General features: G+C 38.5%; 1 protein-coding gene across 1 annotated transcript in view; it reads left to right on the top strand.

Moving 5' to 3' along the window:
- The window catches only part of ADAMTSL1 (ADAMTS like 1), an 898,927-nt gene that overhangs the window by 618,961 nt on the left and 254,151 nt on the right, over positions 1–25,815 (top strand). Inside the window, exon 5 of the mRNA XM_012813071.2 lies at positions 4,713–4,949. Within this exon, the coding sequence (XP_012668525.2) occupies positions 4,713–4,949 (237 nt within the window). The remainder of the gene's footprint in view (positions 1–4,712; positions 4,950–25,815) is intronic.

Genomic DNA, 25,815 nt, shown 5'->3' with positions numbered 1-25,815 from the left:
ATCATGTTAAGTTCCTTCAGTATCCAGTTTTTTGAGAATTTTTATGATGAAGGGATTTTGAATTTTATTGAATTACTTTTTCAGCTTCAATTGAAATGTTGATAAGGTTTTTGTTCTTCAGTCTCTTGAAATGATGTATCATATTGATTGCTTATGTTAAACCATTCTTGCATCCCTGAGATGAATCCTACTTGATCATGATGAATAATCTTTTTAATGTGTTGTTGAATTCAGTTTGCTAGGATTTGTTGATAATTTTGCATCTGTGTCCATCAGAGATATTAGCCCATAGTTTTCTTTTTCTGGTGTGTGTTTGTCTGGTTTTGGTATCAGGAAAATTCTAGCCTTGTAGGATGTGTTTGGGAGTATTGCCTTCTCAGATTTTTGAAATAGTTTAAATAGGATTGGTATTAATTCTTTTTTGAATGCTTGGTAGAATTCAGCAGTGAAGCCATCTGATCCTGGGCTTTTCTTTGAAAGGAGACATTTTATTACTACCTTGGTTTATTTCCTTGTGGTTCAATTTTGGTACATTTCATGTGTCTAGAAATTTATCAGTTTCTTCAAGAATTTCCCATTCATTGGTATATAGCTGCTCATAGTAGCTAATGATTTTTTGGATTTCTGTACTATCAGTTGTGATATCTCTTTATTCATCTCTCATTTTATTTATTTGGGTTTGTCATCTCCTTTTTCTTCTTAGTCTAGATAAAGGTATGTCTATTGTATTAATCTTTTTGAAAAAACAACTTTTTTTTCATTGATCTTTTGGGTCTCAATTTATCTATCTCTGCTCTGAGCTGTATTATTTCTTTTCCTTTACTAATTTTGGATTCCATTGGCTCTTGTTTTTCTAGTTCTTTGAGATTCACCAATAGGTTGTTTATTTGAAGTTTTTCTATTTGTTTGATGTAGTCACTTATTGTTACAAACTTTCCTCTTATTACTCCTTTTGCAGTATCCCATAGGTCTTAATATGTTGTGTTGTCATTTTCATTTGTTCTGAGACATTTTTGATGTCCTTCTTAATTCTTCATTTGTCCACTGGTTATTCAAGATCATATTGTTTAATTTCTGTGTTTGTATGTTTTCCGATGTTCCTCTTGTTATCAATTTCCAGTTTTATTCCATCATAGTCAGAGAAAATACTTGGTATGATCTCAATTTTTAAAAATTTCTTAAGACTTGTTTTATATCCTAACATATGGTCCATCCTTGTGAATGACCCATTAACTGAGGAGAAGAACACATATTCTGAAGCTGTTGATGAAATGTTCTATAAATATCTATTAGGTCCATTTGGTCTATACTAAAAATTAAATCCAGCATTTCTTTGTTGATTTTCTGCCTAGATGATCTACTCAGTGTTGAAAGTAGTGTTGAGTTCTCTAACAATTATTGTATTGGGATTATTTAGGTCTGTCACTTTCTTTAGCTTTGACAAATATTTGCTTTATATACCCTGGTACTCCAGTATTAGGCACATGTATATTTAGAATTTTTATATCCTTTTGCTGAATTGACCCCTTTATTATTCATAATGATCTTTGTTTCTTTATACAGTTTTGCCTTGAAATCTATTTTATCTGATAAAAGTACAGCTACTCCTGATTTTTTTAAATTTTTTATTTGCATGGAATATCTTTTCCCATCCCTTTATTTTCATTCTACATGTTTATAGGTGAGGTGCATCTCTTGCAGATAACATATGGTTAGTTCTTGTTTTTTGTTCTTTATTTCTGTTTAGCCACGGAATGTTTTTTTGATTGTAGAGTTTAGTTCATTGCATTCAATGTTATTATTGGTAGATAGGGACTTATTACTGACATGTTATCATTTGATTTCTGGTTTGTTTTTGTTTTTTTTGTAGTCCTCTCTAATTTATTCCTTCCTGTTTTCCTTTGTTAAAAGTGGTTTTCTCTGGTAGTATGTTTTAATTTCATGCTGTTTTATGATCTGTAATAGGTTTTTTGATTTGAGGGTACCATGAGATTTGCCAAATTTTATAACCAATTATTTGAGCATGACAACTCTGCTTATAAATTAATAAATAAATAAGCAAGAATAAATCTAACAAATTCTACCCTTTAACTCTATTTTCCTTTCTCCTTGCTTTTTCACTTTTTGTTGTTTCCCTACATATCTTTTTGTACTATCTATCTTTCAAAAAGTTGTTGTAGTTATTTTTGATAGGTTTGTCTTTTAGGCCTCCTTCTCAAGGTATAAGTGGTTTATGCAGTGTAATTACATAGAGTATTCTGTATTTATATACTTTACCAGTTAGTTGTATATCTTCAGGTGCCTTCCCATTGTTCATTAACATTCTTTTCTTTTAGAATGAAGAACTCCTTTAGGACCAGTCTGTTATTGAAATCCCTTAGCTTTCGTTTATCTTGGAGAGTATTTCTCCTTCATGTTTGAAGGATATTTTTGCAGGATATAATATTCTAGGATTGAGGGGTTTTTGTCCCTTCAGCATTTTGAGTATGTCATGCCACTCTTTCCTGGTCTCTAAAGTTTCCTCTGAGAAGTCTGCTGTCAAGTGTATTAAAATTCCTTTACATTTTTTTTCTTTTGTATTACTCTTCTTAGGACCTTTTCTTTATCAGTAACCTTTGAATGCTTGATTATATTAATGGGCTTGAGGTAGTCTTGTTTAGGTTAAATCTACTTGGTGTTCTATGACCTTTTTGAACCTGAATATTAATATCTTTTTCTAGGTTTAAAATGTTCTCTGTTATTATTTCTTTGAATAAACTCCAATCTCTTTCTCTACTTCCTCTTTAAAGCTAACTCTTAAATTTGCCTTTTTGAAGCTATTTTCTAGATCTGGCAGGCATGCTTCATTCTTTTTTATTCTTTTTTCTGTTCTGACTGCATTTTCAAATAGCCTATCTTCAAGCTCATTAATTCCTTCATCTTGGTCATTTCTCCTGTTGAGGGACTCTGATGCATTGCTCATTTGGTCAGTTGAATTATTAAGCTCCAGAGCTTCTGCTTGTTTTTTTTTTTATTATTATTATTGAAATATCTTAGATTTCTCTGATTGGCTTCTGAGTTCCTTCTCTTTGTTGTCTTGAAGTTCATTGAGCCTTTTTAAGACAGCTGTTTTGAATTCTTTGTCTGAAGGGTCATATATCTCCATTGCTTCTGGCTGATCTCTGTTACCTTTGTTTGAAGTTATGTTTTACTGGGTATTCTTGAAGCTTGTGGATGTTGTCAACATTTGGATATTGACAAGGTAGGTATTTGTTTTAGTCTTTGTTGTCTGGGCTTGTTTGATTCTTATCCTTCTTGTAAAGGCTTTCTAGATATTCAAAAGGAATTGTATGTGGTGATCTAAGTCTTTGGTCACAGCAGCCACATCAGCACTGGGGAGTGTCCCAAGCCCAGTAATGATTCTTATAGACTCCTGATGGTTTAGTCTTGGTAAACTTGGGTAAGATATGAGAGAATTCCCTGGATTTCCAGCCAAGACTCTTATTCTCTTCCCTCATTCTATGTTCTAGGCTACTGGAGTTAGGAGTAATGCAGGCACTCCGCCTTGCCCCCCATGGCTACCAGCACCAGGTCATACCTGAAGCTAGTCCACACCTGAAGCCTGCCCAGTCTCATTCAAAGCCAGTGATGATGTTCATTCAAAGCCCCTGGGCTCTTTAGTCAGTAGGTGATAACTCCTACAATGAGGAGGTCCTTCTCTTAAGGCAGCATGTTTCCTTCTGGCCCAGAGTAGGTCCAGAAATATCTTCTCTGGTAGTATGTATGGAACTGAGGCCTGGACTCAGTGATTTCAGAAATCTTGCTTTGTACTTTATTTTATTGTGGCTGAGCTGGTACCCAAGTTACAGAACAAAGTGTTCTAAACTTTTCATTTTTCCCCCCAGTTGGAACAAGATATTCCCTGAGCAGTTGAGGGAGGAATGACACAGCACTGATTTGGTCATAGCTGCTGGTGTCTCTGAACTGCTGAGCTGCTAGGTCATCTGAACCCCGAGTCAGTTGGCTCTGAGCCAGCACGGCCATAGGAATTGCCCAAAGACTGCATCCTCTATGGCCTATCTACCTTATGAATTTAGTCCAGGCTCCTTTTTGTCAGTTGGTGGTGTTAATAGCCAGAACTCAGGTTTTGGAGCAGAGAATTTCTCTCTGGTCAGGCTGATCTGAATGCTCCCTCTGTGGATACCTGCATAATTCTCTGCCCTGTGCCACGTTCCTCTATACCAGAGAAGCCCTGAGTTTCAGTGCAAAATCCCACAGTCATTTCACTCTCTCTCCCCTGGGCACACAGATTCTTTCTGGTGCGCTACTGTCAGAGGATGGGGAAGGGATAGTGTAGGCAATGCAAGATGATTGCTTTCTCTGCTCTCTTCAGTGTCTCTTTCCTTGCTAAAATATTAAAGGTAAGTATGATCACTTACTTGAATTTTGGTTCTTCTGAAGGTATGTGCTCACGTTGATCATTGTTGAATTAAGCTTTTATGCAGAGGGAAAATCACTGGAGATTTCTATTCAGCCATATTGCTCTGTCCCCTTTCCAGATTTCTACATTTTAAGAGCCAAATAATCACATAACCTCTAAAATAATATGGTAGGGTTTAATGTACCAAGACATTTTGTTCTTTACACCCTTGCCAGACTGCATAGCTGCTCTAATTTTCTATTTGGGTAATCCTTTTACTCTGTGTTTGTTCCTTCCCCCTTTTTTTCTCCAGGACTGCCCACCAGAATCAGGTGATTTCCGAGCTCAGCAATGCTCTGCTCATAATGATGTCAAGCACCATGGCCAGTTTTATGAATGGCTTCCTGTGTCTAATGACCCCGACAACCCATGTTCACTCAAGTGCCAAGCCAAAGGAACAGCTTTGGTTGTTGAACTCGCACCTAAGGTCTTAGATGGAACTCGTTGCTATACAGAATCTTTGGATATGTGCATCAGCGGTTTATGTCAAGTAAGTGCTGATTTTGTTTCATTTAATTTGTCCAGAGAGTGTTAGTGTCTTTGTATAAATAGTCTTTGGATATTCCCACTATCTGGATCACTCATTTTTATGCTTTCTAGAGTTTATTAAATGGTGAAAAATTTAAAAATTGAGGTTAACTTTCGGTGAAAAGTACAAGTATTGTATTTTGTGTTAAGGAAAAGTGGACTAAAGGGTTTCATGTTTATTTTTCTTGAGTGTCACTTGAATATGGAAGAATAAAAATTCTTGAATATTGTATATTATTCATTAGACTTTGAAATTACCCCTATCTTGGTTATTCCTGAAGTGTGTGTGTGTGTATTCTTGGAGGCGTTAATAATTTATTTGGCACTTTACAATAACTCAGGTGAGACCAAATCTAAAATCCACAAGTAAACTATAGGAGACCTTGCTGCTTCTTTACTGCAATTCCCATCATACTAAAAATTCAGACAAATTATCTAGAAAGATATGGCATTGGCTGCCATGGTCACCAGGTTGATTTCAGCCAGGTAAATCTTTAAAACAGGATAGCAAAGAGGTTTGGTTTCTGGTATCCATTGGTCAATACCTACTTTAGGTAGGGAAGTTAGTAAGGCAAGTAAGAGTTAGTATGTTTGCCTTGTTTTACCATCTTTATTTTAAGGTCCACTTTTTCGATTCGGATGATCAGCCTCGTTTTTGGAGCAAACAGTTGCTATTATTTTTCTGTGTGCTATTCTTGACCATATACCTTTATATTTCACAGAGTAGACACAGCTTTTTGAGACAATTTGCCTTTCCCATGATGATATGAGCTGAAATTTTTTCTCTTCAGAATCTGCACTATCACACGTAGCAATATAAGACAAAATATGTGTTTTAGTAGTTTGTTGTTTCATTGTTATGTATCAATTGAAATCTGAAATCTATACTCATAGGTAAAAGGGAAAACTGTAGTATAAATTACTATAAGAAATGTGAGATGTCAGGCAAGGTTTTGTGTATGTAAGAGGAAAACGAACATATTAAGTCTTCATGAAGTTTAGATTCATAAGACAGGGAAACTACTGTCAGATAGGAGAAAGGAGATGATGAATATATACCTGAAGGTTTTTTTATGTATGAGAGATATATGAATTTCTGATATAAATTCAAATATGAAATTTTACTATGTTAGAGATTGAAAGGGCCCTGGAGATTATTCAGTCAACATCCTAAAAAGCAATATATTTGAACAACATTATTTGTGATATCTGATATTTACTTCCTCCTTCAGGACTCTTAGTGGTATTGAAATGGAATCATGCAGTCTGCAAAAGTTCCAGGAATAGTACAGAATTGTAAAGCAAATAGATATAAAAGGGGGGCTGTGCTATAGGGGGTGGCAAGTAAAGGAATAATCATCCCTTATCCATGTGCACTGTTTGAGCAAAGCAAAAAAGATTTCTGTTTTCTCCGTGAAAAAACTGAGGACCAGAAAATGTGTGTGATCCTCTGAAAGTTGTATGGTTGGTCATGGCAGAAACGGGACTAAATTCCAGGTCTCCTGAGATCCAGTCCAATGTTGTTTCTAGTATATTACCCTGCTGAATGAACCAAAATAAACAAGACTGGTCAGCAAATTAGCTTTCATTTGTTTCTGTTGCATGGCGGTTCAACGTGGCATATTTTTTCCTAAGCTAATCCTGCCAGCTGGCCTCATCCACCTTGGCAACTGAAAGAGAATCCTAATCTCAGCAGCCAAAAAAATAAATTTCATCTATGGTAGCTATGGAGCGATAATGCTGGACTTTGGGTTATAGCATACACAAGTCTTAACTTAGGTTCTCATGCGTGTAACTTGTTAGATTTAGAAACAAATGTAAATCATACTATGTATATTTAAAAAGCCTTGTGACTGATATAGAGAAATTATACCTGGTATTATTTTCTTCATTTATTTGTCTCGTTAGAGGCAATCGTGTGGTAAAGGTGATAGATAAGCACAAACTACATTTAAATACTCACAAGTAATTTAGTTTGGCTGGAGAGCAAGGTAAGCTCCAGGTATTCTGAAGAAAGAGGTAGTTTGTAAGAAAATCATGAAGGCTTGAACAGCAGACAGAACTGTGGTAAACAGTGGGTAACCAAGAAAGTTTTAGTGGTGAAAAGACACCACCAGAGCTCTGCTTTAGAAAGATTGTTGTAAGAAGCTTGAACTGAAAGTCTCTGGAAACAGAGGCAGCTGGAATGGAGGCTCTTAGGGCAGCCACAGTGGGGCTGGGTGGGAACAGTAACAGTAGGAACAGAACAGAAACCAGGAAAGAGTTTTCATTTTGATTATAACCAGGGCAGAAGTTATAAAGCAATAAATCAAATCAATCATGCTGAGATCAAAAACTGCAACTTCGTATGGACTTGTAAGGATGTAATTTTGGATTCTTTCTACTACTATCATCATAGCCTGTGTTTTCAAAACTAAAACCCAGACAGAGAACGATCAGATAGAGGAACAAGGATGCAGTACTTAGATGCAGTACGTACTTTTATTGGAAGGACAAGAGCAAAATTAAGGTGAAAAGAAAAGTTGAAGCACTCACTGCTATATCGAGAGAGAGTTCCATTCGTTTAGGCAAAAATCCTTTATGTTGCGTCTGTATATTGATGATAACCATTTCAGTCTTTGTAAGAAACATTAAGAGAAATTTTTATTTTCATGTTTTTTAAAATATAGGAACTTGATGATAACTTAAATATACAGTTTTACAGTTTTTGTAAATAGCTTTTCTGACTTTCCTGAAAAAAAATCATTTTCCCTGCCCTGTTTTCCTCTTCTACCCCGTTAGTGGGGTAATTCTTAGCTTTTTCTCTGGCTTTATTTTTGTCCTAGTTTTTTCTTTTTTGGTAAACTGCTTCAAATGTTTTTGAGCTTAGGTAGATATAAATTATCAACTCTAAAAAAGCAAATATTTGGATTTTGACGTAGTCTTGCCTTGATATAAAATGACAACAGAGCTATAGAGATTTGTCATTCATACATACCAATTTATTTCAATTATACTCATTTAATACTCCACTCAGGTTCACATTCTCACAACTGTTCCTTTAACTCTTAGATAGAAGCAGAGAGTTCTGGGTGTTTTAGAGCCAGATGATGGATAGCTTAGCAGTGAATAGATTTTGCTATTTTACAGAGGACAAAACTAAGACCTGCTGACTGTCCCAAAGTCATGAATAAGTGGCTTACTGGTGTCTGTTGTAAATTTGCTTTAGGAAAATTCTAGAATCTTTGCTATCTATAATATCTACCTAGTTCTTCCTTGGTGATAACAGAGCATCCTATTAGGTAATATATTCACTCTAGCAGTGGTAATGAAAATCACTCCATTTTGAGTGATTATCATATATCTAAGTGATTATCATATATCTAAGCACTTTACATATTTTTTCAAATATTTACAACTCATATTAGATATCATGTTCATTTCAAAGATGAAGAAACTGAGGCTCAGGTAGATTATATGACTTGCCCAGGGGTGTACAGTTCTCTCTGACTCCAAAACTCCTATTCTTTTTGGTGAGGCCAGTGGACAGGCAGACACCATTTGATAGTTGTCCCCAAATTTGGCTGCGAACCCAAATCAGCTGGAAAACTCATAAAAGCCACGACTCTTAGTCTCCCAGAAATTCAGATATATTAGTTCTATGTGTCTAAAGCACTTTGCTTATAATTCTCGTACGTCCCCAGATTCATAAACTACTTAAAGATTGGAAAACAGAGAGGACTTAAAGTCAAAAGACATGAGTTGGAATCTGGTTCCTCTTTCACAAACACTGTGATCCTGGTCCAGTTAACTTGACCTCTCTTAGATCTATTGTTCAATCTTTAAAAAACAGGATTGTCTCAGAGACCATAATGCACCAAATGAGATAATACATGTGAAAATGTTTAACAAACTCTAAAGTGCTATAGAAATGAAGATGACTGTGAACATTTGAGTTGGAAAATTTATATATTTTTTTTCAGATTTGTATAAGGGTACATAGAATTAGCTTACATTGTTTGTGTTTGTAGGAGTAGAGGTTCCCTCTATAAGGTTTTTATAACTTGTAACATTTCAAGAAAGTTTATAAGATGAGATTAAAGTAATCAACTACCTAATTTGTTCAATAGGAACATTAAGAAAACAAAGAGACCTTCTGTCTTATACTTTCACCATAATCATTTCATAATTGTGATGCTAATAAGTAGTAAGAACCTAATTTCAGAATAAAAGAAAATTCTTTAAATTGAAGGTAGTTTGCCTTATGAAAATGTTACTACTTTGTACTTTTTTTCCCTCTTTTCCCCCCAGAGCACAGAAATATCGCTAATAGTAAATAGTTTGCCTTATGAGAAAGTTACTACCTTGTACATTTTTCCTCTTTCTTCTCCAGAGCATGGAAATTGTCACTAATAATACTTCACAGCCCAGAATTAGGAAAAAATTGCCTTTAAGATCATCTAGTTCAGCCCTGAGAAATCACTGCACTAGGTTGTATGATTTTCCCAGGATCTTATAGCTAGTTAATGGCAGGTTAGATGTCAAAGTGCTAGTGATTATCAACATCTTTTAAGTATACTCCCTAAATGGTCTCTTCAGTATATCCCTTGGGCTGGGATTTTGTCCAGCTTTAGTTTTGTTAGTAATATTATGAAAACGATGATCTGGTGAATATATCTTTTCAATCTACATTCTCCCCCTTTCCCTCTGTCCTTCCTAGAACCTAAGAATCATCCCTAGGGGCCTGTTGTATTGTCCTCTCTCCTCATCTTGCATCTCAGAGTGAGAAACACTGAGATTTTAATTTGCTCGTTGTCACTCTAGACTAGCTAAAGTTGGAGGTCAGGCAGAGGTAGGGAGGCAATTTGTCATTATGGGGAGTAGTTAAGGACAGAGACTCTGGAGTCATGCTGCCTGGATTGGAATGTGAGCTTTGCCACTTATTGGTGTGTGTCTCTGAGCAGCTCTCTAAGTTTCAATTTCCTCATCTGCCAAATGAGGATAATAATTATGAGAATAGGATTGTTGGGAAGATTAGGTAATCAAATGCATCTAAAGGACTTACTACAAGCTTGGTAAATACTCCTTTACTACTAGCAGTATACCCAGTATACCCAAGTTATTTCTTGTCTTTATCTTTTTCCATGGCATGGCCTTTCTCAGTGCATGGTTTAATATGGTTATACATGCAAAACAGATACTTCCCAATGAATGAGCAGACCTTCTGTTAATTTCCTATTGCAGCCGCCTTACACTAATAGCTCCACATTGTGCCATTATCAACTCCTGATCCAGGGCAGTGAATTGCATCCTGTACAGAGTTAATGAGCCATCACAAATAGAATCAACTCCATTAGTACTGCTGTTATTCATTTATTTTCATTATCCAAATTACCCCATTTATATTTGTTGTAAAGCACAAAGCTGGTTTCTGTTTTAAATATATTTTTTAAAGAGTAGCATAAATTTCCAGATAGAACATATGTTGCTGCTAAAAATAATTTCAAGGTTATTTTGAAAACCAATAGAAAAAAGAATGTTTAATTTTCATAATTAATGGAAGTCATGAGTTGGTACCTAATAGATGCATAGCAGAAGAAAAAGTGTGATTATGAATAAGTCCTTTCTAGTAAATCTGCATATATATGATATTGCTTATTGCTATTTCAGAAAATAAAGCATTTCAAAAAGGAGAATTCCTTTCAAGTCAAGTCTTATATAATGTTGTTTTAAAATAAAAAATACAGTACAAAAATAAGCAATAAATTAGATCATGGAGATTTTTTTGTTTCTTGGGTTTTTTTTTTTTTTTTTTGGTTGATCATGGAGTTTTGAGGTCTATACTTTACTCTGGTAACATTAAAATGAACCATATTTCTAACAAAGAAGTTCTTTTCATTTTTAATAATTCCTGCGGTGAGTAGATTAAAATGAATTGAATGGAATGATTATTTCTCCATCTCTGTCTGTGACCTAAGTCACTAGTATCGAATGTCTACTAGTTATTCCAAAGCTGATGATGTCAGAAGCAAAGAGTTGGCCACTTTTTCTTCTGTGTTTTATAATCTAATTCCACTTTGAAGCCCAGTGTTGTTTAAAATATGCTGACCCTTTTTTATTCTCCTCCCTGCATGACACAGTAAAGATAAAACTAACTACTGCTTACTAGTTGTTCGTTTGTTCTTTGTGCAATTCACTCCATGTTAAGTACTAAGGATACAAAGTTGATTCAGATCTCTTTCCACGGGGATGATACATGTATAGGATTAACATGGAAAATTCTTCTTTATTGTATAGGATTAACATGGAAAATACTTCTTTATTTATTCATTGAACAAATTTTACATGTGCTAGATACTGGAATACATGAATGGATACACACACACACACACACACTTCCCCATGTGTTGTTTTCTTTTTTTCTTTTGCTTTCAGGATCTCTCTTTGTCTTTGACCTTTGCAAGTTTCTGTTATACTATACCCTGGGGTATTCTTAGATAGCTGATTCTGATTGGTGGCTTTTGGCTTTCCTGTACCTGAACATTTGTATCTTTCTCCAGGTTTGGAAAGTTTTCTGTCGTGATTCGAGTAAGCTTTCTACCCCCTTGTCTTTCTCAGCTCCCTCTTTAATTCCAATAACATCAATAGCTCTTTTGGTGTTTTCCTGTAGATCCTGTAATACTTTTCATTCTTTTTTTCTTTTTGACTGCCTATTTTTAAATAGTCTGTCTTCAAGATCACTGATTCTTTGTTCTATTTGATCAGTTTTGCTGTCAATGTTCTCTATTGCATTTTTCATTTAATTCATTGTATGTTTCAGCTCCAACATTTCTGGGTTTTTATTTTATTGCTATTTCCATCTGTCAGATTTCTCTGATAAATTTATGGAAGGATTCTCTGTATTTTATTGAATTTCCTTGAGCTTCCTTTAAATAGCTATTTTGAATTATTTGTCTGAGAGATTGTATATTGCCATCCTTTTAAGGTTGATCTCTGGCACCTTAGCTTGTCTGTTTGGTCAGGTCATATTTCCCTCAATGTTCTTGATGTTTGCGGAAGTGCCATGGTGTTGTACATTGAGGGATTTATTTTAATCTTTGCAGTCTGGCTTTATTTGTGCCTGTCTTACTTCAGAGTGCTTTCTAGGGATTTTAAGCTGACAGGTTGTTGTGTTCCCCGAGCCCTGTGATGACTGAAGCCATCTTAGCACTAGAGGATGCTATGAAGCCAGGCTTGCAATGAGTTTCATGAGTATTCCAAGGTTGATGAGGATTTTTGGCCCAGTTGGACCTGGAGAAGACCTGAGGAGAATACTGGGGCTATGTGGGCACTCTGGCCAGGGATCTCAGCCTAGACAGTCTGCTCTAGTGGCCCAGATGGGCATGCTTCCCAGCAGGTCTGTCCAGGTACGGTAGGTTCCTGGTTACCACGAGAGAAGCTAGAGTAGAGTTCAGGCCACTTTGAGATCTACTGTGGAAAGGAGGCTGAGAGTGTCTTGTTGACTCCGATGGGTGTGTATCACCCAAGAGCTACTTGCACAGACAGATTAGTTCTCCAACTGCAGTAGGAGGGGCTGACACTAGGCCCTCTTGGTATCTGCTATAGGACAGAAGCTGGAGAGTCTAAGATTGACTCAAAAAGGTGTGTGTCACTCCGCAAGTTGCTGTATAGCTAGTATAATTTCCCAAGTACAATGAAAGGGACCAGAGCTAAGACTTAGGGCACTCATGGTCTGCTGTGGAATGGAGATATGCAAACCTGTGAGGGAGATTCAGAGTCCTAAACTGCAAGAAATGGGTGAGTTTCCCTCTGGGTCCTCATGAAAGCAACTCTGAGCTTGGACCTCAGCTGAGGAAGGCTGAAAAGGTGCCTCGGGGACACTTTCAGGTTCACTGAGAAGACTAAGGTCAGAGGGCAGATGAGCCTTTCCACCAAGGCACTAGTGTTTGTCATTCCTCTGGACATCCTGGCAGATAGTTTTCTTTGCAGGCTCAAGGCCAGATGGGGCTGTAGCCAAGTACCTTGGGAGACTGGGCTGTTTCCAGGCTTGAACCCAGAAGCAAGCTCAGCAGAGCACATCAGCCAACTAAGTATTGGTCTGCACTCTCAAAATGATCCTCCTAGGTCTTGGGCTCCACTGGGGTTTCACAAACACCTACCTGAGGTTCCCACACAGAGACATGACTGTGGATCCTTGCATAATTCTTGTTGTAAGAGGATAGGAACAGATTACCTTCTTGGTGATGTCAGCCCCAGGGAAGACAAATCTGAAACTGAAAGAGAATTTGAAATCTTACAGTTTTGTTACATTTTACATTTAACATATTCGAGGCTCAAGTAACTTTAATCAATTTTTAAAATAGGTCTGCCATGTGGGCCTGAATTGGATTCAATGGGGATAAGTGTCATGATATCCATGAGGTTCAAACACAAATAACTCTAATCAGAAGTGCATGGTATGGGCTTGAGTTTTGAATTCCTCAGATACAATTTGAAGTCTGGCTTTTGAACTGAATATCTGTGTAATCATGAGTAATTTATGAGGTTCTTTTAGCCTCAGTTTTCTCATCTATAGAAATAGTGGTAACAATATCTAATATTAATGAGACCTGATATTTATTGAGCCAGGCACCATGCTGTATAGCATTTTACCTATGTTAATGCCTTTAATCCTCATATGCATCTATGTGAGGTGATCTTATTACCATATTATAGGGGAGAAAAATTAGATCTAGAATTATTAGGTATTGTTGCTTCATTCAGTAAACAAATCTTTATTGAACATCTATTAATGAGAAGCATCATGTTAGAATATCAGGAATGTGGTGGTAGCCTGCACTGGGATTCAGTTTGGAGGAGGAAGGAAAGGCTGTAAGGTGCACACCTAGGGTCACCCTCTTGCTCAGGAATTCAGGTAAGTCCCTTGGCAAAACTCCCCACAGAAACTAATATTCCTTTCCTCCTCTTGGTGCCTGTTCTTTCTTATTTTTCCTTTATCTTACATTAAATTTAATGACCATCTCATCAGTTAGACTGAGGTCTTCTTACCGTCAGAGACCATACCTTAACTCATCTTCATTTCTTTCTATCGTAGTTCTCAATATGACTCCCACATACATGGATGAATTGAGTCAATACATCTCTCTGTTGGATATTTTTGTCTCTTAATGACTAGGCCCTCCCTAAATCACATAAATTATTCATCTTAAATGTCTTTTTTATCTTTTAATATATTTGGACCTTGTTCTCATTATGGGAACAAGCTGTGAAACAAAGTCTGCTTATGTGAGCTTAAATTATATATATACACACACACACACACACACACACACACACATACATGCACACACACAATAGGCTAGAACTGTTAATAATTTGGAACTTGAGGGTCTCCTGCCATCCACTCCTTAATTATCATGGCTTATCCTTAGGAGATAGACTAGAGCTACCCAAAATTTCTCTCTCAAGGTAACTCTTGGTTTGCTTACTATATCAACCACATTCTCTAGAGCAGAGGTTCTGAACCTTACTAAGGCTGTGACCCTTTAATACAGTTCCTCATTTTGTGGTGACCCCCAACCATGAAATTATCTTTGTTGCTACTTCATGTCACCACAACATGAGGAACTGTATTAAAGGGTCATGGGATTAGGAAGGTTGAGAATCACTGCTCTAGATGAACCTTCATTATTCAAGTCTACTTTGCCAATTTTTGATAATGTCATTAGATCTTTCCTGGGATTAAATTCACAAAATTCAAGGTTTCCAAAGACTATAAATATCAAAGCATTTCATTGTGATGTAGTTTCTTTCCCTACTGTATATTAGAAACTGGATTTCCTCTTATAGTATGTTTTATGATTAAATTAGATGATCTTCAGTCATAGTTTTAATTGGTTCAGCTCTTTCCATTATTAATATGGTTATCAAGCTTTTGGCCACAAAATTCTACTCTTTCCAGAAACTTGAAGTGCAGGTATATCATAAATTTGGAAGATTTGAAAGTTCACTCTTGGCTTTTATAAAAAAAAAAATTCACCCAAAAATTGGCAAAGTAAACTTGAGCAAGCTTTTTTTTTTTTTTTTTTTTTTGGAGATTGGGTATCTTATGAAACTTTATGAAATGGTTCAAAAATGTTAAAAATAAAATTCAAATATGAAAGGCAATTAGTAATTATACATTGGCTGATTGGCATATTTCCAAGGAAATATCAAGTTAGGTAAAGGGACGATGGTTTTAATGTTGTAGCTACTTTAATTGTCAAGATCCTAATAAAAACAATTTGAAGCATTAAGTACCTTCCAGATTTTGAGCCTTGAACGTAATTTTACCCAAGTTTTAGCATATTCATGGTTGCCAAAGGCTCTCCTGGAACAATCCTGATAAGGGCTTTTCTTGCCAGAGTCAGGAAAATTCACCCAAGCACCTAAAATTAGTATAATAAACTCCACCTGTCCGCTCTATTGCTTCTTAGGTTATACTGCCCTGAGGAACCCAAATCAAGAAGGAACAAAGTGTTTTTGCTGTGGGTTGACTACTTGTGATCCAAGAGAACACTTAAGAATCTGAGAAATCTAAGGAGAATGGCAAGAAATGACCTATGTGGTTAACAGAACAGAGGCCAACATTAATTCAGAGGCCTTAGGGGGATATTTTAAATCTCCCTACAAAGCAAATCAAAAGGAGTGGCTTGAAAAGGACCTTGGAGGAGTCACCAGCTGAGTCTTCTTATTCTATTGGTGCAGACACTGAGTGTCAGAGCCGGGCTGTGACTTGCCCAGGGTCTCTCAGTTAGCAAATGACAACAGCAGGAAGACTGTAATCCAGGAATCCCAGCTCCAAGTCCTGTGCTCTGTATAAGCGAGAGTGCTTTTCTGTATGTGTGTTTTTAAGAACCCTCAAACAGAAAGTTTAAATATTTTCCTTTGATTTTGATTATTTATTCCCTTTTGTTAGTCTTTTTCACCATTGCTAAGTGCACTTCAGCCCCCGAGCTAAATTTCCCTCCCTTGTGGCCAAATTATCACAGGAACATTCCATTTATTTAAAAATAGTTGTATTGTAAAAGAAAATACAAGTGGAAAACATTGCCAACACCACAACATTCCAAAAACATAATGCTCACCATTTCCATTCCTGCAGAAACACCATGAACAAACAAACGTATTGCACCTGGAAGCGATAGCAGTCTCCCGTGGTTAGGAAGTGGTGGCAGGTAGCTGCATATGCACTGGGCTTTACTAGAGTTATCAGTTTAGTTTTTTTGCCAGCAGAATTACAGGTGATTTAAGAAACAGCTATTTCAGGGAAAGGCACAAGCCTGAGGTAAAGGATGGTGAAGGTTGAGAAGTGGTCAACATCACACTGAAATGAAAGAACATACCCAGTGTTTTGTTTTTCCAAGATTTCAGTTGTACTTGACTTCTGTCCTCCATGATCCCAAGGATTCTTATGGTGGAGAAGGATTTCTGCCCCCTCTTGACTGGAGGGTAGCTCTCAACTCTTGAGACAGAAGCTTCAGTGTCAGTGTTGAGAAATATTTGTTATTTTGTTGACCCTTCCATGCACGCAACAGTTTTTTTTTATTGAACAACATAATATAATGTCTATGTAGCCATTTCTGCTCTTGAATTTTATGTGATCTGAGTTAGGGAGGAAAGAAATTTTGTGGAATAGGGATAATGGTAATTTACTTTGCTTGGGTAAAGATAAAATTTGGCCTATTAAGTAGGCAAAGATACTCGTTCTGTAGTGAAGCAGGTCTTGGCACTTGGCTTAGAATAGGCAAGATTTCTGAGTCCTGAAGGAGGACAGGGTCTTGTCAGGTTAGAGGAGCACCAAGTCTCCTCATGCAAAGGCTCTTTTTTTAATCCAGAGAAATATTTTTATGCTCATTGAAAATAGCTTCTCTTAGAGTGTTTCACTGGAACCATTTCATCAAGGCTATTTATGTTCAGTTCCCCATCTTCTTAGTAGTAATCTCCAAGTTTCTCTCTATAATTCAAAGTAGAGTATTTTAGTTGTAACCCAGATGATTTTTAGGGCTCCAAAGCAGAAGTTGCAAAATAGCAACTCTCTAGCCTGATTACAACCTACTGACAAATTTTGTTCTGCACGCATCCTGGGGGTTTGTAAAAATTTGAATTAGTTGCAAGTATTTAAATATAATATTTCCAATAAACATTCAGGTTCAAAGCATATCCTTGAAAAACTCAAAGCCACAGCATTTGATCTGCACTCTAACAAGGCTACCATGTGACAGAGTGTCACTGCTGCTTTGAAATGGTACACACTCTTTCCTCACTGCAGAGCCTGGACCCTTAGCTATTTGCCTGTCTGATGCTTCCTCAAATGATGTGCAGGACAAGCATTAATTTCTAAGGGAAGGAGAAAGGAATATTGTCATCATCATGGTAATGATAAGAATAATAACGTAAAAAAATTATAAAACAATCCTCCTCATCTATTCAGCACTAACCAGACACAGTGCTAAAAACTCTACTTGCCATTTAAACCTCAAAAGAACTCATTGTAGCCAAAAAGGTTGGTTTGTTTGCCCAAGGTCATATAGCTTCTGAGTGGCTGAATTAGGCTTTGAACTCGGATCTGTCTGATCGTAAAGGGTGTGAGTTTTAACATACTGCCTCTCAGAATTACACCTCCCTCCTAGGCAGCTCACACCGAGTCAGTGGATGCATACCAAGAATCCGGGGCTCTCTTGGCCACTGGTTTTCGAGTCTCTATCAAGAAGAGAAATAAGAAACATGGTTATCACTGGAGCCCCCTTCTTCTCTCATCTCCTCCAGCTCAGGGACCATTCTAGGGGCTAATGCATATAGTCATTCCCTGGGTAAAAGGAGCTCTTGTGAAAATGTGTTCTACTGAGTTAATTTGATGTCACATTAAAGGCTTTACAAAGGAACATTTTAATATGAGGAAAGAGCCATTGTTCCATTTTTTAAAAATCTACAAATAACCAAGATATAATATCTTAACCTGTACACATAGTTATTTTTAAAAAATTAAATTTCCTATTTTTAGAATTATTTTTCTCATTTATTTATGTTATATTTCCTCTTTTTCTTGATTCTATCCTTGAATTAAGCCACTGCTTTTTAAATCCAGAATATTATTGATTTACTGTTGCTTTTCTTTGCCATTAATCTCCTTTACTTTTGTTTATTTTCTATCTGATTTCTCAAAACCTTAAACTAATTCTTTTTGCTTTTTTTCTTCTCCTGTTGAAGACTCTAGGAATGTATTTCTTTCTTTTTTTTTTTTTTTGAGACAGAGCCTCAAGCTGTCCCCTGGGCAGAGTGCCACAGCATCACAGCTCACAGCAACCTCCAACTCCTGGGCTCAAGTGAGTCTCCTGCCTCAGCTTCCCAAGTAGCTGGGACCACAGGCGCCCGCTACAATACCCAACTATTTTTTGGTTGCAGCCATCATTGTTGTTTGGCGGGCCGGGGCTGGATTCAAACCTGCCACTTTATGTGGCTGGCACCTTAGGCACTTGAGCCATAGGCGCTGAGCCAGGAATGTATTTCTTTTTTTTTCTTTTTTTGGGACAGAGCCTCAAGCTGTCCCCCTGGGTAGAGTGCCGTGGCATTACAGCTCACAGCAACCTCCAACTCCTGGGCTCAAGCGAGTCTCCTGCCTCCGCCTCCCAAGTAGCTGGGACCACAGGCACCCGCCACAACGCCCGGCTGTTTTTTGGTTGCAGCCGTCATTGTTGTTTTGGCGGGTCCAGGCTGGGGATTCGAACCCACCACCTTAGGTGTAGGTGACTAGAGCCTTAGCCAGTTGAGCTATAGGCGCCAAGCCAATATTTCTTAACAAAGTTTCTGCAACAGTTTAGATATTTGACCCTCTAAACTTCACATTGAAGTAGATCCCTAATGTTGAAGTTGGGGCCTAATGGAGGGTGTTGGGTCATGGGGGCAGATCCCTCATGAACAATGTAGTGCTTCATGGAAATGAGTGAGTTCTCTTCTTGTTCTATTAGTTCCTTTGAAAGGTGGTTATTTAAAAGAGCCTAGTTCTCTCTCTTTGATTTCCTCTCTCACCCTGTAATCTCTGCACACACTTCCTACCGATTGCTTGATTGCTTTACCACATGAGTGGTAACAGTCCGACACCCTCACCAAGGCCAATGCTGGTGCCATGCTTAGTGTATAGCTTGCAGAACCATGTGCCAGGTAAGCATGTTTCTGTAAATAAATACTCTAGCCTTAGGTATTCCTTTATGGAATCACAAAAATAGACTGAGACAGTTTCTTCTATACATTCAGCTCTGAGAAAAAAAATGCCCCTCCTAGCAAAGTATTCTTATGCTCTGGTTGAGGATTCTTGTGGTGATAAGCAATATAAACTGATTCTGTTCAACCTGAGTTCGAAAGGATGGATTATGGAAAGGATGGGGCTCAGTGACAGCTGTATCAACTCTTTTTTTTTTTCTTTAGAAAAGTACTTTTTGGGTGACTAGAACCAAACAAAGCTGAAGGCCCAGGCACCAGAAAGCACATCTGCCAGAGCACCTAGGAGTCCCTCAGATGCAGATGTGCATCAATCTGGCAAAACATAACCTAGCTCTACTTCCAATTTCAGGCGGGAATCAGGAGCCACCTGAAATTCAAGCCCCTATTCTGTCTCTCTCTGTTTCCAGTCAATTTTCAAATTTCTAGAGAAGGGAATCTGGCCTAGACTCAGTGCCTCTATTATTGAATTGATTAGCCATGCCCAAGGGTTGGAGTAATTAACATAGTCATAGCCACTGGGGATTTCTTAAGGATGCTACACATGTCTTTGGGCATGGCACCAGGTCTTTAAGATTTAGGGGTATTAATTTATTTATTTATAACATAAGCCTTCAGTCTATAAGACAGTTTATTTCATTTAATGTGTATAGCTTATATATATATACAGATATAGAATATGTATTGAAGTACATACCTTTGGAAATAAGTCATTTGATGGAAGATTCTTTTTTTTTCTTTTGAGACAGAGTCTCACTTTGACACCCTTGGTATAGTGCCATGGCGTCATAGCTCACAGCAACATCAAACTCTTGGACTCAAGCATCTTCTTGCCTCAGCCTCTTGAGTAGTTAGAACTACAGATGCCCGCCACAATGCCTGGCTAGTTTTCTTGTTTATTTTGTTTTTAGAGAAAGGGTTTCACTCTTGCTCAGGCTGGTCTTGAACTCATGACCTCAAACAATCCTCAGCCTCCCAGAGTACTGAGATTACAGATGTGAGCTACCACATTCACCTTGATGGAAGATTCTTAAAACTTACATTCCAGAATTTTAGTTGGATAGAGATCCAGTCTGAGAAATCCAATATCTTTTTCTGCAATAGGATATCATTTGTTAAGGCAGTATTTCTTCAACTCATGCTAAAATTCTACCATCTTCGTGGTATCAGTTAAATGTGGGAGGGTGATAGAGTACAGGCTTGTCTAAGAAATATCTTCTTAGTAAATGGATATGATTTTGCTACTGCCTGCTGCCTGTGAGAGGCTTGTTTTACCTTGAGTCATTCTTCTGCTCCCTGCACAGTGAACTGGATCTTTTATGCTTTGGTGGGTGCATCTGATAGGTTGGAAATGCTTGGAAGTTAATGCTGATAGACAAGCCATGGAAAACCTCTGTCTTGGTTCATAGTAAAATCTTTCTGTGCTAAGACAAGATGAACCTTCTGCTGCAAACATGAGCCTCCTCTCTTCTTCAGCCAACAGTTCACCAGGGTTCAATTTCTTAATGGATTCCAGTAAGATTTTTGTGGGGCTATAAGAAAGAGGTTTCTGGTTTGCATCCTGGAGGAATGTGTACCAGCACGGGAATCAGCACCCACCTGGACTCAAGCCCCAGACCAGCTTCTAATCTGGTTCCGATTTGGGGGTACTTGGCAGCCTGCCTTTATTGTTCCCAAGTACTGCCGCTATTCCTTAATTCAGAGCTCGCATCTCACCTCTTCCATCAACCTTCCCCAGGCTGACGAGAAATCAGTCCCATCTGTACCCCAAATCTAGAACATAAGACCCTTTTATTCTCCCACTCAAACAAATCTGTCAGATATAGGCACTTCTGAGTTGTCCCTCCTGATAAGGGAGCGTGTTTCTGCAGTTGATGTGTTAGTGCGTCCAGTCCGTTGAGACTTTTCCCCTCACAGGGAGGCGTCTGACATGAGGAGATAAGTGGGTTGGACACTAAGAAGCAGCAGGACAGGACGGCCCCCCGAGGGCACAATCTACACATTGCGAGGGTGGGTTTTCTCTGCATCTCTGACACCTACTGTCTGAAAACTCCCGTTTTTCTTTCTTGTTTTAGATTGATGGGCATCTTCTGAGAGGGTAAAATAAGTCACTTGAATAATGACTAATAATACTTTAATATAAACCAAGAGCTCAGTTGTTGATTTTTGAAAAATATCAGAGAATAATTATTTAATGCACCCATTAGCATCCACTTTCTTTCCTTCACTTCTTCAACTCCGGTAGTTGTATTTGTTGTTGCTGTTCTAACTATTACCAGTAGTTGCCACTTCCATTATTAAACTCCGAGAGCTTTGCATCCTTTCGCTGAATCCTCACCACAACTCTTGGAGGTATGACTGGGACTGTTCTATACATGAAGAAACCAAGGCCTGGAGAGGCAAAGTAACATGGGCAAAGTCATGCAGCTGACACATAGCAGTACTTGGATTTGAATGTAGATCTCTGGAGCTCCAAAGCTACCTGCTGTGCTATGCTTCACTGTACCATGCTATACCATGTACGATACACCACGTGGCTGGCTCCACGTATGTCCTGCTCAGTAAAAGAACAGCTAGTGCAGACACACAGGGCTGTGTTCTAGTTAAAACAAGACCATAGAATGAGCTGGGGGTAGGGCAGAAACATCATTGCCTTGCTCGCCCAGACACCCAACCATTTGACATATGTTTACTTTTGTGTGTGTGTTTAATTACACAGTTCCATCTTTGTATTCATTGTGTTAATTACTTATGTGTCTGTTGCTTTTCTGCCTTTTTAAAATTATGATGAGATAGAGCATGCAATTTACCATTTCGGCCATCTTCAAGTATCTAGTTCAATGTCGTTAGATACATTCACATTACTGTGATGCCATCACTATCATCATCTCCAGAACGTTTTCCTCTCCTTAAACAGTAGCTCCATACCCATTACTAACCGACAGCTCCCACTCCGCCGTCCTCCCAGCCCCTGGTAACTACCATTCTACTTTCGGTCTCTATGTAATTGACTCTTTTGCACACCTCACATGGGGGAATTGTACAATATTTGTCCTTTGTGTCTGATTATTTCACTTAACATAATGTCTTCAAGGTTCATCTATATTATAGCATGTGTCAGAATTTCATCCTTTTTTATAGATGAATAATATTCCCTGTATTTGGCATACTTTGTTTATCCATTTATTCATCAATGAATACTTGGGTTGTTGGGGGGTTGAGGGGTTCCAGTTCCCCAAACCTAGACCTGGTTTGGTTACTCTGCTGAGCTAGAAAGTTCAACTGAGGCACAGCAGTAATTGAAAGCAAAAGTGAGTGGGGCGGCGCCTGTGGCTCAAAGGAGTAAGGCACTGGTCCCATATACCAGAGGTGGTGGATTCAAACTGGCCCTGGCCAAAAACTGTAAAGAAAAAAAGTGAGTGGAAACTGAAGATAAAATTGGAGCACACAGGCAGTGTGGACAAAAGGCAAAAGTAACCTGCACAAGTTTGAGTGTAACAAATAGAGATTTTTATTTAGGAAGAACAGAGAGAAAGTTTGGAGCACTTCTAAAGCGAGTTGGAAGTGGGTCCCTCTCCAGAACAAGCAGCGGTGAGCAAGATGATAGGCAAAGGCCTGCAGGGGTATAAATGCTCTTTCTGTTTGAAATTGGTTGCAAATCTTTTGTTGGGCCTCTCTCCAGGCAGTATTGCCCGCTTCTGTTGTTCATTGTCTTTTATTATAGGTTATTGATTATCTAGGTTACTTCATACCCACATCCTTATGGGCCTTCCAGATTTTTTGTTCTGGCCAGGCTTTCTTCCCACCCACCTTGAACCCCGTTTCTTAGGGTCCCTTCTCAGTTTCCACCTTTTGACTATTATGAATAATGCTACTGCGAACATAGGCTTTCAAATATCTGTTCAAATCCTTATGCTTCCAATTTCTTTAGATAGGGACACACAAAAGTAGCATTGCTGAATCACAGGGTAATTCTGTGTTTAATTTGGCAGGGGGGGGACTACCATTCTGTTTTCCATAGCAACTGTGCCATTTTAACTTCCCACCAGCTCTGCCCCCCACTTCTAGTTTATAAAGCCCTCTAAAGCATAGAAAGCACAGCTGGTTTACCCTTTAGTAGCTATTACAATACCATTCCTATAAAGGGTGCTGATTAAAGGCCTTGCTCATTGTAATGGAGATTATGACACTGAAACTTCTTCAGCTTCTCCAGGAGATTTAGAAATGTTTGGCCGGGGAATTCCTCTGGCCTGCATTCTTCCTACCTTTTACCTGCTCCCAAGCTCAGAAAATAACCATGAAAATTGTGCAATGGTGTCTGTAGGAAAGAAATAAAAGTATAACTGTATAACTGTGCCTCTTTGCATACCAACGAGGTGTTTCAGAGAGCAGCAGCCTGCGTATCGATGCCTCCTTGATTTATGATTGCAAGTACATGTTGGCAAGCTGTCCACGTCTGTGATTTAAGTGACTGCCTGCAAAATGGAGCCTTTTCTTCTTAATATCTAATTAGACACGAGGGCTGGCAGTGTGGTTGAGAAAACAGTTATGGCCAGAACGGTTCTAATATTGCAGAAGTTAGCACTGGTGGAGCTATCAGATAAACACTGACTGCAGGAATGCGACCTTGTGGGTCTCCACATTTTAAGGCAGCAGGATGTTTGTATCCAGCGGTGGATTCTGCACTTCACACTGAGAAGGTAGAACCAATGGAACAGGCTGCTGGGGTTCAGGCCTAGAGACAGAAGCAGGCCTCAGCTGAGCCTCTGTCACATAACTCTACCCAGGGTCCTCATTTGGTTCTTGTATCTCCCCTGGTACTGTAATCTTGAATGCTTTTGGTGCTGAAGCTGCCAATTTTCCTGCTTTTATAGAATTTTGGAGGTTCCCCAATAGGATCTGATTTGCAAATACTCTGTTCACATGCTTTCCAAATGTTTTCATTTTGCCTGTGAAAGGGGGTCAGAGCTGAAAGGGGATTTGATACTGGAACTCACTCTCCTTGCCTCCCTCCCCTATCCAGGCTGGCCGGAGGAAGCAGAGAGAGGTACTATTTGTATGAAGCGTGTGTTCAAGTTAGCATGCTCTGGAATCAATAGTGTGTCATTCCGGGTTTTCTTCTGTCTGACACTGCATGGTACAGATCAGAAGTTCACATGGGGGTCACAACTGCTGCCTTTTGGCAGGGCTTGGCGAGAAGGTTCTCTGCAGGGTTGGGCTGCCCAGATGTGAGCCGTGTTTGGGCTGAACTCAGTTTGTTTCCATCCTCTCCTCTCACTCCTCCCTTCTCCTCAGTCATGCCAACCGCTACCAGGGATGTTTTCCCCTCTGTTTAAGGTAATAACCGAGTCGTTCAGTCCTGTAGCTGAAGCCAAGCTATAGGAAAGCATTGAAAATAAATTTGCAGGAAGGTTGTTTTTATGTTATTAGACAAAGCCTTTGGATATTTTTGAAAGTTTTTGTCTCCCAAGAAACCGTCCCTTGGGAGGACCTTCGTCTCATGAGTGCCTCTAACTTGGTGCCGAGAAACAAACAGTGTCAACTTGAGGGCGATGGGTTAGGTTTTTAAACAGAATGTTTCTCAAACCATTTCTGTAAGCGGTGTGCTCTCACCAGGAGCAGCCCATGAACCCATGAGGTGCCCCTTGAGCTCTTTTGAGGATACACACGATTTGCCTAAAAGTCCTCTAGTACATTAGGTGACCTAGGGGCATAGGGAGGATGTTCTTGTAAGAGGCTGGATGTTTTTGTAAGAGGCTGCCGTTTTCTAGGTATGTGACATCAGAAGTGGCTTTGGTTTTGTCAACTGCTTTGTCACCGAGTTTGTTGCACAGGTTTCATGAACTCTGGAAATAGCCGACAATCCCAGACCCGAGGAGATGCTCCACAAACATCACCGTTCTTTCCCCCTCTGTATTTATTTGCTATCTCTTCTTGACATCGGCTTTGACGAGTAAGAATTGTCCATTGTCACAGTCTGTAATTTCCTAATATAATTGCCCACTCTTCAGAATAATTGTGGCTGACAGTGTTTATTCCCTGCCTTCCTGCCAGCTCAGATGCAACTGCCATTCCCGTGCCACAAAACAAAAGGCCTTCAGCTGTGAAGACTACATCGTACTAAGACAAACAGCAGCTCTTATCTTAGAGAAAAAGGCAAATAAACCAGCCAACAATGAACAACCCATGTAAACCTTGCTCTTAGCACACTCATTAGAAAGAATTGAAAAATTGATGTTGGAAATCATCTGAGAACTCAATGCCCAAATGTTCTGGGGAGCAACATGTTCATAAAAGTTCTCATCCTAACAAATGTCTTCATCTACCCTTTGATATGTATCCCAGTAAGTGATTCATTATGACCTCCCTGTATCTACAGAAAGTAGTTCAACTTTAAATTGTGGAGTTTTAATGTTGAAAACTGGCACAAAGACTAGGCCATCGCTATGCCAGGAACACATTTGAAATAGCAATGCTTAAAAACCTTAAAATCCATGGTCAAATATGTTTCTCTATCAAATACAGTATTTGCAAGATAGCTTATAGAACATGGGGAATTCTGATTTAGATTCACATAGATGTATTGAAAAGAA

Source organism: Otolemur garnettii, unplaced genomic scaffold (genome assembly GCF_000181295.1).
Source record: "Otolemur garnettii isolate 467f Iridium unplaced genomic scaffold, OtoGar3 scaffold00006, whole genome shotgun sequence".
Lineage (NCBI taxonomy): Eukaryota > Metazoa > Chordata > Mammalia > Primates > Galagidae > Otolemur > Otolemur garnettii.
This window is presented reverse-complemented; position numbering and strand designations above follow the sequence as displayed.